At 36.9% G+C, this 17,418-nt stretch overlaps 1 protein-coding gene across 2 annotated transcripts in view; it reads left to right on the top strand.

Moving 5' to 3' along the window:
* Positions 1-16,963, top strand: part of LOC145994344 (solute carrier family 22 member 18-like) — a 70,400-nt gene extending 53,437 nt beyond the window's left edge. For both annotated transcript variants that reach the window (XM_083130461.1, XM_083130463.1), the window contains exons 5-8: positions 5,922-6,010; positions 9,107-9,229; positions 14,050-14,231; positions 16,119-16,963. In XM_083130461.1, coding sequence (XP_082986587.1) covers positions 5,922-6,010; positions 9,107-9,229; positions 14,050-14,231; positions 16,119-16,421 — 697 coding nt within the window. In that variant the 3' untranslated portion in view covers positions 16,422-16,963. The remainder of the gene's footprint in view (positions 1-5,921; positions 6,011-9,106; positions 9,230-14,049; positions 14,232-16,118) is intronic.
* The last annotated feature ends 455 nt before the right edge of the window (positions 16,964-17,418 follow it).

Below are 17,418 nucleotides of genomic sequence, written 5' to 3'. Positions count from 1 at the left end.
AAATATTACCATCCACCTTACGCAGACGAAATCCACCTTTCTCTTGTGGCGCCGGTGCCGTAAGGTTTATTTAATTTTCCTCTATTTGTACTGAAATGTTTGTGCATGTTAAAAATACCAAGGTTAACAGTTGAGTTTACAAAAGAAGCTTACGAGGGCCGTATGATCTAAATCTATCAATGCAATGTGAAATATTAACATTAGCTACCATATTAACACTGAAAATTAAGATTTTTGGTCCTAAGTATACATACCAACATAAAAAAACCTAGAAGCCAAATTGTTTCTGAACAGTATAATTACATGTCTAACCCTAATATTTGGTTTTCTTTGGGGGACGATAAAAGAGAATTTGTTTGTTTATTGCTTTTAGAATCATTAAGACGACCAGAAGTATGAGAAATGGGTGAAATTATAGAATTAAGTACTATGACTACTTCACTCAAATACTTGCCCAAAACGTTTGATTTGGTTAACTTTTTCTCAGGTGCGAAATGTTACGTGTTCTCATTGTCTCTCAATAACTTAACCTGACGGACGAAAGGTTGGTTAACTCACATTTTGTTTAGTTGTTGTTAGCCGTACCTAATACTATACGTAGTTTTACCAAGAAATGTCCAATTCTTGCAGCAATATTTTATTGTGATTTCAAAGGAAAAAGCCAGGAGAAAAGCAAAGACAAAAACAACACTAAACCTGACATAAGTGTCAATATCTAGTTTCAAAACTCGAATCACAATTTTTTTTTCAATATGATACTGTTCGGGAAAAGTGTACAAAAATGATTCACTACAAGTAGGCCGTTTTTCAATGATTTCAATAACTCACCTGATTTCGAACGTTTCAGAAAATTATTCATGAAAGGAGACTGACGCAAGGTAGCCTTTTCCCGTTCTCTCTCTGCCTTTTCCTATTTTCTGCCCCTGACAGTTTTTCTTTGCTGTACTCATTTTCATTGGATGCGAAAACGGAAAACCAGAAAGAAAAAATAAGAAGTATGCAAACTGTTAAGACCGTACTCTTCTAATGGATGTGATTCACTCAACCAGACCAGAACTGAGTATCCGAAGGGAAGCAATACTACGAACTACTTAAAATAAAGTTTATCGTGCCGCTTATTGTTTGTTGCAGATTATTAAATGTTCAAAAACGTCCAGTAGCCCTTCCGAAGACCCCCCTGCCGCCAGATACGCAACCACGAAATTTTGTCTGGCAAGGGTGAAGTACCAGGATAAAGGTGCCAATAATAATAATAATAATAACGAAAACGTTAATAATGGCATTTTTATTATTTCTACAACTAATAGTGGTAGTAGTAGTAATAGTAGTATCAGAGACGTTATTGTCAGTGCTAAAGCATTTGTTTGGAACAAACTACCTAGGTATTTGAAATATTTTTTCAACACCATCAATTTCACAGCTAATAATGGAAAACAAGCACACAGACTGTATTTTTGAATGACAGAAAATGAATGATAAATGCATTCCGAAAATAATTCTTTTTGTACATGTAACATGCATAACTTTCATGTACTATATGTCCAGAAACTAAATGCTCGGTGGCTGTGGCCAAATCTGGAACTAACGATGGTATGAGAAATTATTTGCAACATGTGACAATGCCCCTTCACATTTACAATACGTGAGTTTTGTCACATCAATGTAGACGGGAGAGAATAAGTTGCCACAGAAGTCTAGTTCTGAGTTGCAGACTTTAAGTCTATTCCAGCTTGTAAAAATAAACAAGTGTATGGTAACAAAGTATGCAAGATTTTTGACGATCCTTAAGACAAAATTTGATGTTTGTTTGTTGGAGTGGCAAAGTGGGGAAGTGGTAAAGGCCTAGCCCAGTTGTCTGAAGATCGAAGGTTCGAATCTCTTTTAGAGCCAATTTTTTTTATTAAGTAGAATTAGTGTATTGTCGACATTTATAAGAAGCAAAATACGATAAATCTAATTCGTCGTCGATGTCACTTAGGATGTCCTTTTCGTGTAGTTTCTCCAATACTAAATTGCTTCTTACAGGAGGCAATAGGGTGGACAGAGAGATATTTGCAAAAATCTTAACCCTTTGAGGCCCACCCTGTGAGGTAAAATATGAGTTGATTGTTTTTAATTAAAATAGAAGGATAGTGACAACCCAAATACCCAGTGGCATGTCAACATATTGCAAGGTCCTGGGCGAGATGAGAATACGAATCCCCAACCTGTTTTTAAATTTGAAATTTCAATGTGACTCGATACAAAATCTTCAAAGATACGTCAGCAGATTATCATATTTATATAATAAATTATTGAAGAAAATTGTATTTAATAATTTCACTCACTCTAATAATGTGTTTGTATTCCGGGAGCTGAAATAAGGAAGGAAGTAAGAACTGCTTATATTATCCATTGCCTTCTTGAGTTACAAACGACCCAAGCATTTAAATGCCTCGCACTTGCTTCGTGTCATTTGGAGGTGCTTTATTGTTAACATATTAAAATCGGGAGTGCAAGGTCGAGAGAAAGAAGAAAAGACAAGACAAATTCCTTTTTATTCGAGAAATGAATAAATGGGTAAAAATGTCCACGCAAGGTATCGTGATTTTTTTGCAAAAATGTTACACATGAGAAATATGACAATAATTTTTAATTTTTCCAGGCCCCTTTAGGCTTAGAGCCTGTATGTTACGTCCCTGATTTGATGCATTATAACGTTTAACTAGAATCTAAAGCCAAACAAAAAAGAATGTTTTAATTTTATTGCCTACAAAAATTAGCCTGTTTCATCTTTTTTTCCCTCACTTCTATTTAATACATTTTTTGTATCAACCCCATGAGACGAGAGTCCCCGTGCAGTCGCCCACTTCGCCCACCCCTTGACACTCCACTGCATATACCTTCTTTACAAATTCTTGGGCACCGTGTTGCAAAACAATAAAGGATGATGTCATACTGGTCACAACACCTTCGCGTTCACTGTGTGAATTGTGGGCTCAGACAGAGATCACGAAGCTTGCCAATCGTAGAACTGCGCATGATCAGCTCGCAGTCTTCTTATGTAGACAGTTGAATCATACACAACATGGGCCATCCTATATGTGACTAAATTCTAAATGTACTCGTTTACAATTTGTAGAGTTAACAAGAAAACATTGTTTCGTAGTTTCGAGGAACACAAATTTAATTGTAATATACATTTTATGAATAGCAGATAGAATAGTGCAATATGGTTTCAACACATGGGTAGGAGCATACAAGCAAGTAGTCAAGAAAAACGGTGTGGTCCGGTTGCACGTGCTTGATGGTACTAAGGTAATGGCTGCCTTAAGAACAAAATCGGATGTTCATTGGTCGGTACGTGATCACAGCTGGATATGGGTCACAGTTGGTAGCAGGAGAAGGTAGTGTTGCTTGCACGAATCTTGCAGTCGAAGTGATTTGAATTTTTATGACGCAGTGTAGCTGCAAATGAAGTACTAATTTTTGCTGCCAGGTGGCAGCAGGAACTTAAGCTGTCAGATGAGCGCTGCCCTCTGACGGCGGGAAAGAGAACGTCTTCTATATATGAAAGAAGAATGTTCCTGTATTTTTATGTGTAACGTTTGTGAATTTTTATATAAAGTTGCAAACGTTACACAAGTTTTGATACAGATATTGTCACTTCTTGATTTCCTTAGTCTATCAGGTAGTATATTGAGCACTAAATGTGATTGAATTCCCCAATAAGATTCCCTTCAATCATTGCTTGTCTCCAATGCCTTATATGTTAATTTGTTAGTAGACCAAAGTACAAAGTTTATTTCTATCTTTGTTGATAACCAGTAGCAGTACACATTTTTTTTAGTGAAACACAATTCAGGTCAATAGTTACAGAATTCTGTTTACCTGGGCTCTGCATCTCTCCCCCTCTCTCTCCCTCCTTCATTTGTTTCTCTGTTTTTCTTTATTTTTTCTTCTTTCCTCCTCTGTTTCTCTCTCTTTTCATCACTCTCTATCAATTTCTGTCTCATTCTTTTTTCTCTTGTTTTTTATTCTCTGTGTGATTCTAGCTCTACTATAAGTGATTCTGAGAATTCCCATTGTAGGCTGGGTGCAGGAGGAGGGGGTTGATACAGTGCCTACGGCCATCCATGATTTAAGTGAAATTTATTTAGCAGAAATTTTTATGCAGGTTTAGAAATATTATTCAAACTGGTGAAAATATGTAAAGGAGGTTATTTTTTTCATTAATAGAATAGTATTTATTATTTTCGATTTGTGTATGTGTAATACAAATGAATTAGTTGTGGCTCTGGTCTGTATTTACACTTGTATTAGGGGGTATTTGTAGTATTGAAAAGAACATTATTGTTTAAAAGTAACATATTACAGTAAAACTTCTCCTAATGGATACCTCTAAATTACGGACATTTTTAAATTCCCCGGCAGAAATACATGGTGTTTATTGGCAATATTACTTCTCAATAATGGACACGAACACTGAAAACTACCTCCCCAACGCAAATAAAACTTCTTAATAGTGGACAACCTGAAAGAAAACTGTCGCAATTCCTGGAATTCGACACAACAATGGCCAGTATTTTGAACTAGTGTGTATTGTTTCAAGTTACACCAAACATATTTATTTTTTCTTTTTAAAAGTACAGACAGTAGACAGTATTCCTTTTGGTTTTCTTGAGAAGTGTGTATCACTTCTGCTACGGTGTCGCAAAGTACGTACTGTGATATGCGTATTCTATTGTGTAACATCCTACACTTTTTTCTCAATAGCGAACACTTCTTAATAACGGATATTTATTTTTCCCATAGGCCTGTCCGTTATTGAGAAGTTTTACTATACTTTCAAAGCAAAGTAATATGTTACTTTTTGCAATGCATTGCTTTTGGAAGAAAAGTAACGGTAATGGGTAGTTGCATAGTCACTTACATTACATTTTGTAAATGTTAGGGATGGGACAGATTAATCGGTACTCTATCGGTATTGGCTGATATAAGCATATCGGTTTATCGGTAAAATTACCGATTACTTTACCAATTCGATATATCTATAAATATTTTTTTAATTTAGTGCAAAATTCTGCCATTTTGTTATAATTTTTATTGATAATCTCCATGCCCTACTTTTAAAAAAATGTATATATTTAAGTATGCAACATCTTTTGCATTGCAGTCACTTAGGAACACTGTTTTATTTAGGAGATCAATGAACATTCCGGTTTATCAAGGATCATTTGTAGTTATATATCGGATCGGTAAAATATTGGTATTGGTAAATTTTATATCGGTACTTTATTGGTATTGGCCAAAATTTTATATCTGCCCATCCCTATTAAATGTACCCTGCTGTTCTGATACCAACCCCTTGTTTTAACAAATGTTGTTGCCAGTTGTGCAGCTGAGATACATAAACATTACCACAAAAGTATACCAAAGCATATAATTACATAGAAACTTTGGTTACACAAAAAGTGACATTGTGCTACAAGGGTCATTTTATAACTAATCCACACTATTTTTATCCCCCTGCTTATATGTACAGGGTGTCCATAATGTCTGGTAACACTTTTCTACAAATGATACAGCTTTAGCATGCATGTCATATGAAAGAGAAGCACACCAAATTCGTCTCCACATCATAAAGATTCGATATGGGAACTATGTGTAATTCAATATGTAACATAATCGTGCAACTTTGTATGCAAAGTTCAATGAAACATCAGTAAAACATTGCATTTACAACATAATTCACATGAAAAAATGACAACACAATACAAAACATTGCACATTTAAGCGTCAGTTCATAGTGTGAATGAGAGAGAATTAATGCATGTCATTAACGAGGGTAATTGATATTTTAAGTGCATTTAGATTTTATTTAGAACTTTAACCTTGTCGTTAATGATTGTATTTAGTAAAACTTTTCTTTTTTTCTAAAGGGCTGAAGCAAGTATTCTTTTGGAGATTTCATCTTCGGCTTTCAGTCTAATATTAACATGTGTTATACATTGTGGTACAAATCAAAAAGGTAATGTTTCTTTTATTTTATGAGTTTTTATTGAAGTATTAGTGGATCAAGAAATAATTAAATGTAATATTCCAGAATGTAATGGACATAATATTTTTTTAGAACGAGTTCTGTTGAAGAAATTAAGTTTTTATGCACTTCTTGTTGGATCCTATTCATATTGTTGGCCTATTGGCTAAATTGTGGTGAGATTATAGATAAAAACAGCTTTGAGAAGCCAACCTATTGATTAATGCTTATGTCAATGTTAAAAGAGTAACATTATGTTATAATGTAATGGTTTTTGAACATAAATTAATGTTTTTTCCTTTTTTCACATAGTTTCAAATACATACATCTCGTACAATTTCAGATGACCTACACTATTTTTTCCTTCTATATTTTGACCTGGTAGGAATCCCAACTTACAACTTGTGGATTGCTGTGTGAAATAGTTCAGAAAAATATGTTTCGTGGTTCTGTGAGTAAGAAATGTAAATTCTGTTGTTATACAGGGTAAGTCAAAAAGAATGAAACAATTTTACACAGCTATTATGGCATAACTATTTATGATAGAAAATCAAACAAGGCACCAATGCAAAGAATAACTCTGGAAGTTTTATTGCCACTTGGTGTGCTTATGCAGCTTTGCCGCTGCTCCGCTAGGATCGCTAGTGTGGCCAAATGGCAATTGACTAGCAGAAGGCGTATTGTGTGTTGGAGTTAGCGAAGACTGATTCAATCACAATGGTGCAAAGACATTTCCACATGCTTTTCGGTAATAATGCATATGTTTCACCCTTCCGAAAGATTTTCCAAACTGCGAATTGTTAGTGCCTTCGAAACTGTTGACAACGACTTGCTGTCTCGTGTATAGTAAGTACTTGATTATCGTTTGGACCTTTTCCGCGTTGCATGTGGTTCCCATGTTGAACCTTTATAATGTGAATCATATGCGGAAAACTTTTTCTTTAAATTGGTGCCTTGTTTGATTTTCTATCATAAATAGTTATGCCATAATAGCTGTGTAAATGTGTTTAATTCTTTTTGACTTACCCTGTATTTTAACATGGGCCTCACAGACTTTGAGACACTTGCCACACTAGTGTATCAGGTTAAAAGAGTCCCTATCATAAAATACCTTGCCCTGCATACCGATGAGTTTGTTAATGATGGATTTCATCATTATCATTGCTGGTGTAATGATGTCCAGCCAGCACCTACTTGAATGCTGTAAATATATAGAAGAATGGAAGTTGTTAGGTGCCATATCAGGACTGAAGAGGGGATGATTTCCCAGCTGAACTTTTACAGATACCAATCTGGGAAAAAAAAAAGTTTTGCCATGTGAAACCAGATTGATGTAACTCGAATTTATCAAATTTACAGAATTGAGGAAATAATGTATTCTGACTCTTAAAAAGAATCAGAAAATTGAAGATACATGACACTACTGCTTACAAGAAGTGAAGGAGATTTGTTAATCTGACTCCAAATAAAGCCCTTCAGAGAACATATGTTAAACAAAAGTGGAAACCACATTTTTGGAGTTACATTTCTCTGCTTCTCACATGACAGTTTGTACTTAAAAATGGTTCACTTTACAGATTACTGTGCATGATTGGAGAATCAAAAATAAGCTTTGACATAGCTTTCTTCTGCAAACAATGCCACAGTCAAAAGAGCAATGAAAGGAAATTGAATGGATAGTCAATAAAGGTTTAAAAACTGGTATACCAGGTATAAAATGTTGAATTTTGTCGGAAAAGTGGAAAAAGTGAGGAAAGGAACAAATGGCAAAAATGAGGGGGAAAAAATTGCAGTGTTCTGTACAACAAGGCACATGCGCCGACCTCCATGGCAAAATGATTAGCACAATGTGCTACAATGCCAGGGGTCCAGGGTTTGAATCCTGGCCTGGGCATGGGTATTCTTTGCAAGTGTCCTTTCATCATATCATCACTCATCTACCTCATTGCAATTAGTTGAAAGTGGCAGAAAAGCGATGCTAAACAATGAAAATCAAATCAAACAAGGTATCTGATATTAGAAGAATGTACAGCATGCACAGCCTAAGTGTTGGCTATAAACCCCTTCCATCATTAAAATAATATCCACCCATCATGAACACTTGAGGAAATAAAGGGGCTTACAAAATTAAGTGTGGAGTTTCCAAAAAAAAAAAAAAAAGAAGTTACGTCAGAAAAGTTTTACTGAGAGTTGTTGAGAACACACAGAGGATGTAAAATAAGGCAACTTAAACATGCACCTTAGCTTATAAACATGCTTATAAACAGCTATTTAATAGGGAAATTCAATTTCCTGCTATTCATGAAAACGACATTGAAAGGAAAGTAGTAGAATGAAGATGGATTTGGGAAAATAGAAAAATGAAAATGACCACGATGGTGGAGGGTGCAGTGGATCAAAATGTTATAAAAGTATTTTTTTCAATCTCTTTGTAAAATGTCCCTCCTTTCTCACTGACTTCAAAGCAAGCATCAAGATTTGTTTACCAGATAACTCCTGCGAGGTAGAGGAGACTGCATGGGAGAGAGAAAAAAGTGGATCTATGATGCTCAGGTAGTCGTATTCGGCATGATCCTGACTTTGTATTTTACCCTCCTTCCTTCAGGATTTTTTAAAACATTTTTAATGTTTTAATTAATGGACTCCCTGAAGAAGGACTCTGAAACAGGTCCAAACATTGTATAGTAAGCTGTGAAGTCAACCACTTTTAAGTACAAACTTTTTTTCCCATATAATGCCATGTCAGTATATTCTAACCGAAACAGGTGGATCAGTAACTTGCTTCATTGTCGAAATATTTCCATTATTTTTTTGAAAGAAATCAAAAGAGTCTTATACAGCTCTCTAGCCTAAAACAAAACAGGCAATCTGAGTGTGAAGTTCAAGTAAATACAAGTAAATATGAATGTTCCTTTGCAAGAAATGAATAGTAGGGGCTCCTTTGAATAATTGTTAACAAAGTTGATCAGTAATCCAAATATGTAAGTTTTAATTCTCCATAAAGGCAAAATAGTAGTGTGAAAAAAAAACAATCAAGGTTTTATTCTCTCGGGTATTCTTTTAACCAGAACATGTATTTTATTTTAGAGCCAAATCAAGAAAGAAGTAAAGGTTCCATTGGTTGTGTGTCTAAGAAGAACATCGCCCTTTTATTCTGTGTTAAAGGGCTTCTGTGCCTTTCAAATTTTGCATATTCATCATCTTTGAAAGGTAAGCCTACTTTTTATTCTTTGCATTCTTTGTAACACAGTAAATAAATGCACAATGAAATATTAACCCCTTAATATACATTGAGTGCTCACTGAATTGCGACTACCTACCTAATACTTTGTTAATCAACCTTTGGCTTGGCGAATGGCCTAGACATGACATGGAATGGATTCCATGAGGTGCTGATATGTCTCCACAGGGATCTGACACCATATACTCTTGATGGCTTCGTATAATGAGCCAACTGACGTCGGTGCAGGATGCATGGTTCGAAGAGCTCGTTCCACAATATCCCACACATGTTTTATGGGATTAAGATCAGGGGAGTTAGGGGGCCAATTCATATGCTGCATCTCTGTGGAATGTTCCACCAGCCAAGCAAGTACAGTCCCGTCTCGGTGGCACCGTGCATTTTCATCCTGGAAAATGCTATCCCCATGTGGGTAGAAGTGTTGCATTGTGGGGTGTAAGTGGTCCCCTAACACCTCCCAATACACAACGGATGTCACACGTCAGTCCATACTCACCATTGGTCCCAGTCTATGCCAACAGAAGCAACCCCACACCGTACAGCCGCCCCCATCCACCTGTACAGCACACCCCATGCAGGAAGGGTCCATAGCCTCCTGCTTTTGGCACCACACAAGCACACGCCAGTCACAGTGGTGTAGCAAAAACTGATTCATTGAACCAACACACCCTTTACCAATCGTCCACAGTCCAATCAGCATGCTCGTGGGCCCAAGCAAGATGAAGTCAGTGGTGATGCTTCGTGAGGAGTGACTGACAAGTGGGTCATCTGCTGTGGAACTTCGTGCGTGCTAGTGTGCACTGCACAGTTGCATGGGATATGGGTGTTGTGCATTCACTGTTGTATTGGTCCCGTAATTCCTAGATGCTGATGGTACGTTCAGCTGTCACGAACTGTTTTTACTCAACGCTTTCCACGCAGTGTCACCTTCCGTATGCCCTTGCAATTCTGCCTCTTGGTGGTTGTTGCCCCGTTTTCTTGCCACTCTCTGTACACCTTCACTACACTGGAACTGGCATATCCGACCAGTGTCGTTGTCTGGGTTATTGATGCGCCTGATGCTCGGGCACCCACATTCATGCCCTTTTGAAACGACATTAAATCCTGACCACCTCCTATTTTAAGGTGTGCTGCTCGACTAACATGTAACGTTGTGTCTGTACATTTACCACAATACTTCCAGTGAAGGTGGTCATGTGATCAAAGCAGCTGCTGGGCCATTCCTTGTTGTTTGGAGAGGTGGTCTCAATTCTGTGAGCACTCAGTGCATATCATGCATGCTAAGAGAGACAGTATTAAATTCTTAATATACAGGGTGTTTCACTCGCTCTCGGTACCTGATGTTCCCTCATAACTTTCAAATGAATGAATGTAATTCATTGAAATTTGATATGGGCATGCCTTGCTGTAGGAGAGGCATAATGACCTCATAGTGAGTGTTGAAAGTGATTGCCATCAGCATCGAGGCATGGCTATACATGCCTCTCAATGTTACGGAAGGTATTCATAATCAACCTTCAAGTTGTGCAGGCACAGACATCGTCTCGGATGAATAGGTTGAGGGGATACTCTTTGGAATGCTGCATATTTTATTACTATGAGGGAGGTTTCAGAAGGAAGGGAGAACTGACACATGTTGCTTGGAAGCAAACCCTCAGTAATCAGAACAACCTTTCGAACTGAAGTGACATGACAAGCTGCACAAGCCTCTTGTTGCTTGTGCATCCCGTGGACTGGTCCATTTTCTCAATACTGTGCATTGTGTCTTCTTGGTCTGTTTTTCACACATGCATGGTGAATGTTTTGCTTTAGACTGAAAGGGCCCATGCTGCTTGTCACTTCGGTATGAAATTCACATTTCACTGAAAACTCCCTGAGTCTCATGCCATGTGTGCAATATGTAAATGAAATTTTGGAGTGATTTTATGCAGAGGGTGATTTGGTTCTACCTGAACAAGTTTGAAACATGACTCTACACTGCAGGCACAATGCAGAGTTCTAATGCTGATGAAATTGAATCGATTCTGAGAAGGCTACAATGTAACACTTTCTGGTGCAAACTTTAGTTGTTCCAGCATAGTCAAACAGTGCCAGGAACACAGATTTCATGTGGATAGACTACAGGGAATGCCATAGTGTGATTATATGCAGGTTGGCCATCTCTGGATTATACGAGGGTAACTATTTATATTTTGAGCCTAACAATGAAAAAACAGGAATTTGGCATTGAAAACTGCTTTATTGTTTTTCGAAGTATTCTCCTTTATGGTCAATACACTTTTGCATTCGTTCGAACCATTTGTCAAAGCAGTTTTTCCAATCTTCTTGAGACACCTCCATAATATGGTTTTTAAACGCATCAACGGCGTCTTCCGCCGACAAAAATCGTTGTCCACGCAATTTATTCTTGACATTCGGGAACAAGAAGAAGTCATTGGGTGCCAAATCAGGACTGTACGGTGGATGACCCATCAATTCGATTTTTTGACTGTTCATAAAGTCGGTTGTTAGACGAGATGTGTGACAGCTGGCATTGTCTTGAAGAAGAATGATCCGACGGCGTTTGTTTGTTTTCCGTATTTGACCGAAGACCTCTGCCAAACAAATTGTTGTGTACCATTCAGAGTTGACCGTTCTACGTTCCTCTAAAGGCACAGTTGCCACATGACAAGTTTTCCCGAAAAAACAGGCGAGCATTTGTTTCGATGTGCTTCGAGCGCGAATTTGTTGGATTGGGTTCATCTTGAAACACCCATACAGTCGACTGCTGTTTACGTTCCGGCTCATATGCATATATCCATGATTCATCACCTGTTACAATCTTATATACGTCTTTTGAAGCACCACGATTGTATTTATTGAGCATTTGTTTGCACCAATTGACGCGAGCGTCTTTTTGAGTTTTTGTCAAATTGTGTGGGATCCAACGAGAACATACCTTTCTCACAGCTAAATGATCATGTAATATTTTATATATGCTGGTGGAACTAATGCCTATGGTTGCCTCAATCTCACAGTATGTCACATGACGATCTTGCAGTATTAGGTTTTGCACAGCATCAATGTTTTCTTGAACAACAACTGATTTTGGACGACCTTCGTGAATCTCGTCGGTAAGCGAATGGCGGCCAGAATTAAATTCGTTATACCAGCGTTTCACAGTGGCAAAGGATGGTGCTTCATCGCCAAATGTGGAAGTAAGTTGATCGATACACTCTTGTCTTGATAATCCACGTCGAAAATCGTAACAAATCATCGCACGAAAATGTTCACGAGTTAATTCCATTTTATTGTTGTCGCGCAATCTCCAAGGCAACATAAGCAACACAAATCAAGCTATTGACAAAACATTTGAAATACGTTATGGTCAATAATGCCAGATAATTCCGTGCAAACGTCAAATTGCGCCTAACTTCAATCAGTGTTGCCAAGGCTCAAAATATAAATAGTGGCCCTCGTATATATATTGCCGACAAAGCCCTGTCCGAAATTGACTACAGTGAAACTGACAACACCGGCGCTGCATGAGATTCTCAAATTGACTGCTTCTGAGAATCATCTGAGACAGCATGTATGGCCAAATGGTTCCTTGTGTCACAATCAACTATTAACGATGCCATTCATGAGAAATTACATCTGATGGTGGTACACAAGGCTAGTGTTCACGTTCTGAAACCCATCCATGTCATCGAATGGAAAAATCAACTGCAGGAAGCTATATGTCATGTGGAAAAAAAAACCTGAAAATCAACGCTGAGCAACATGTGTATTGATTGATATTCACAAGAAGGAAATCCCTCACATTGCATGGACAGGACACTAATTGGGTGGAACTGCATCAAGACAAAGCATACTGTCACACAGCCAAACATTGCTGCCATTCTACAGACAGATGGAAGCTTAGACTGAGATTCATGCAATTCCCTTCAAAGACATCCTAATGAAGAGTCCCGATGCCCGTCCAATAGTCTACTCTGCATTTGGACTTCTGAAACACAGCCTTTCTTCACATAAGGTATATGGAAAGTTTGGCAACAGGAGTGAGATAAGATACCCATGGTACAACTGCAAAGAAGTCTTCTCCATTAGGAACTGCGAACTGTTAGGTAATACTGTATTTCATTGCATAATCGTCACAGATTTTATGTCAATTTTTTTTGTAAAAAAAAAAAATCGGTGCGACATTCAATAGTCCATATCAATGAATAAAAAAATTAACACATTAGTTGTAATAAATTGATTTATGCGTTCTAGTCTAAATATTACACTTGAGAAGATTTAGTAGTGTTGCAAGGTATTGACTTACAAAATGTAATATACTGTGTCCATAGATTACACACTGCTTTCATTACTTTTGTTATCTGATGCGATGATTACGCAACAAAAGGTTACAAACCATTTTTGAACTGAAGAAACAGGGTGTGATGATTATGCGGTGAAATACTGTAGTTCGGAGTGCTGGCCTTCACTTCGAATACAACTGGTGGTGAAAGGCAGGACTGTCATAGGTAAGTGAACACTAAGTCGACCAGATGGAAGCGAATCAACCTCTATGGTAGCTGTCTCTGGGTATATGTGTGTGTGTATACACGCATACATTTATAGTAGTTGTTGATGTCCAATAAATACTGTGCCACCCACATCAGAGGGTGAACATTTTGAGTGGCCAACTCTACCACTAAGCGGTAGAAAAGTGACTTTAAATAACCATGCATAAAGAAAAATAAATACTATTACTTACATAGCATTTTGGATTAAATGTTTTAAATTATTCTATCTTTCATTTCAGGAATTGCCTTGAAGACTGGTTATTTCTCATATGAGAGTTTTGTAGCCTATATTAATTATGGTACCTTTGGACTACCACTTTTTGTACAGGGATTTGGACATTACCTTTTTTCCAGAATTATGGATGATGGTAAAATGTTGATTGTGTGTTTTGGAAGCTCTGCTGTTTTATACTTTTCACTGGTAAATATTTATTTATTTATTGAGATAAATGTTAGTTTTGTCTCGTCAAATTAATTTTTAGAATGTAAACATGATGAGTCAAGTATACTCTATTTGCAGTGATCAGAACACTACATTTTAAAAGTAGCTTCGCTACAGCTACCGCTACTTGTCCAAAAATGTAGCTTCGCTACAGCTACAACTACATTTACTAAAAAAGTAGCTCGCTACGCTACTCATGTGCGCTACTCGCTACTTCGCTACTTTTGCGCTACTTCTGCATAAGAAAAAAAAACTTGAAACAAGCACATGGATATTCAAATGAAGCCCCTAGTATGATAGTTGTACTTACTGGAAAATACGATGGTAATTCGTTAGATGTTTGCTCTAACTTTGCGGATAGCTGAAAGATGCTTCTTTGGTATAGCTAAATGAGCGACAGATGGAGATATGCTTTACGTAAGTTTCCTGTTGGGAATGCTTCCCTGAAGGCACAGTGGAAACTTTGTCACCTTGGAATCAAAGGGGCCCCTGGTTAGATACCTGGCGGAGGCACTAGTGGTTCAGATCCAGTCTGGATTAGCTTGTCTCTGTGCATAAAGTGGACTCAAAACAAAAACTAGGAAATACACCTAGTTGGGAGGATGGATTCTCCTGTTCCTACATTCTCCACACTGCTCATCATCATCATTCACCATTCTCCCTCATTCTCACAATTAGCCAAAAGTGACAGAAAGCGACTCTAGATAAGATAATAACAAAATAAACCATTCATCCTCATTGCCATGATTAGCAAAAGTTACAGAAAAGCGACGTAAAAGTAGAAGAATTACATACATTTGGAAACTGTATATTAACTAAAGAAAATTATCGTTTCTGCAGAAAAGTCAATACCTCGTACATACTTTTTACAATATCATAAAATATATTGAGGAAAGTGGTGTGTAAACTCGAGTGTTGTAAACGTATTGCAAATTTTAAAACTTCTGAAAAAATATTATATCGAAAATAATTGTAATTCCAGAAACTGTATTTCTATCATTCTTGTAACAATAATTTCCTGCTGGTGAGATCCTATATGATAACAATGATTAATGCTGAACTATTGATTGCCAGCATATTGCTTTGTCATTGTAGTGGAGACTGGATCGCTCGTTTTTGCGCTGCAAGTTGTGTTTTACACAGAAATTAATGACATTTACCTGCCTCTTACACCAACAACAGGGTTTGTTCCTGGGGTGGTAAAAATGAGGCCTTTTTTTAGGGTTGCTGCAAACGAGGCATGTTTCTCCCAAAAATAGTGATGCAGCTAAAAAAAATGTAGCCGTTAGCCAGAATATATTCATATATGCCAGTTCAGTTTAGTTATCTCGATATTAGATTTATTCTATACTAATGAAATATATCTGTATTACACAGATACCCATAATCTGCGATATCAAGATATTTATAATGTAGATTATACATATTTCCATGTAATAGACTGTCTTTATGAACCTCCTCCAAAAATAATAGTTATTGTCGATTTTTTTGAATGCTGTGGTCACTTTCAAAAGTTTCCTCATAATGCAGAGAAGAAAATGTAGCTGTAGCGAAATTTTCGCTACAACTACAGGAATTTTGTAGCTTTGTTACAGCTACAGCTACAATTTTCAAAATGTAGCGCCGCTACAGCTACCGCTACAAATTTTGTAGCTAGCTAGTAGCGATGCTACAAGTAGCGTGCTACTTCCGACCACTGTCTATTTGATTAATCACTTGAGAATCATTATTTAAAAAAATATATATAGTTATTGTTCAGTCATACTTTTATCCAGTGTTAGATGATCATTTGCCATTTTAATATATATTTCTGTATAATTATATAATTAAAAAAACAAATTTAAAACAGCTGCCTTTCTATTTCAGGTACACGTGGAATCACTTGTCAGTTTTGTATCTGTAACTGTTGCACTTTTGGCATTGATAACAATGACAAACATTTTAATGGTGACCTCCCTAACAAAGTCAGTGCCAGTAAGGAATGTAGGTGCAATTTTAGGCTGGAACTTTGCATTACAAGCCATATTTAGATTTTGTTTTTCTTATGTGATTGTGGATTTTGTTGATTTTAATATATTTGAAAATGTTTCATATTGCGGTATGTCTGTGAATGTTTTGCTATTCCTTTGTTTTCTACCTTTAATTATGTTTGGTGCAATACGACTATAGTAGCCAATGTTGCTTAGTGCAACAATAAAGTATTTTTATGTGATATTTTCATCTACATATGTAAGAAGTTAAAAGCATAGAGAGTGATGTAAGGTATTTCAAATTTTTCATATAATCCTTTGAATAAATTTGTATTATCTTTATATGAGGAGTATTTGGGATGTAAGTTCCGGTAGTCGGTACATTCAATGTTTTGAATGTAGCAACTGAAAAACCATACCAAGTGCACAGATAACTACCTAGGTATAGGTTTAGAATGTTTAATATTGAAAAAGAAAATCCCATTACCAAAATAATAAGATAAGAAGGGTTTAAAATGTTTTTTAAAAAGGTAAATCTACCAGACACTCACGAGGTTTGGCACCACCCATTCACATTTGTGGAGGTGATTTTGTCAGCACCATGCTCAAGGTTCATTTACCTCCCCCCTCTTCCCCAGACCCATTTATTAGAGACTATGATCTATGCAGGGGATTGCTGGAAACATTCTCACTTGAAATCGCCCACCCCTCGGATCGAAGTCAGGTCTTCAGCATGGTAGTCAGACGAGAAATGTTGTAAACATTTATATATATATATATATATATATATATATATATAAAAGAGGGAGAAAGGAAACACTCACCAGACAGTAGAAAAAATTTTTGCTAGCTTAATCGTAGCATCTTCAGAGTAAGAAGAAAGAGACGGTTCGAATTTTTTCCACTGTCTGGTGAGTGTTTCCTTTGTCCCTCTTTGATTTTTGTTTAGCCCTTTTGGCCCTCCTGGCTTTTATATATATATATATATAGGATAAAAGGAAGGAGGGCCACAAGGGCTAAATAAAAAGTGAAAGAGGAGAGAGGAAACACTCACCGGACACAGAAAAAATTCAAATTTTCGTGATGGTATGTCACATTTTCAGGAGTAGAGAGACGTTGTAGAACTTGGTGACAAGAAGGAAGAGTAAGCATGACCTGCAGTGTTGCCAGGTCCCAAAGAAAAAAAAGTGTTGACA

Source organism: Lepisma saccharinum, chromosome 10 (genome assembly GCF_977018435.1).
Source record: "Lepisma saccharinum chromosome 10, izLepSacc3.1, whole genome shotgun sequence".
NCBI classification, from domain to species: Eukaryota; Metazoa; Arthropoda; class Insecta; order Zygentoma; family Lepismatidae; genus Lepisma; species Lepisma saccharinum.
The sequence above is the reverse complement of the archived record's forward strand: the minus strand, read 5'-3'. Positions and strand labels throughout refer to the sequence as shown.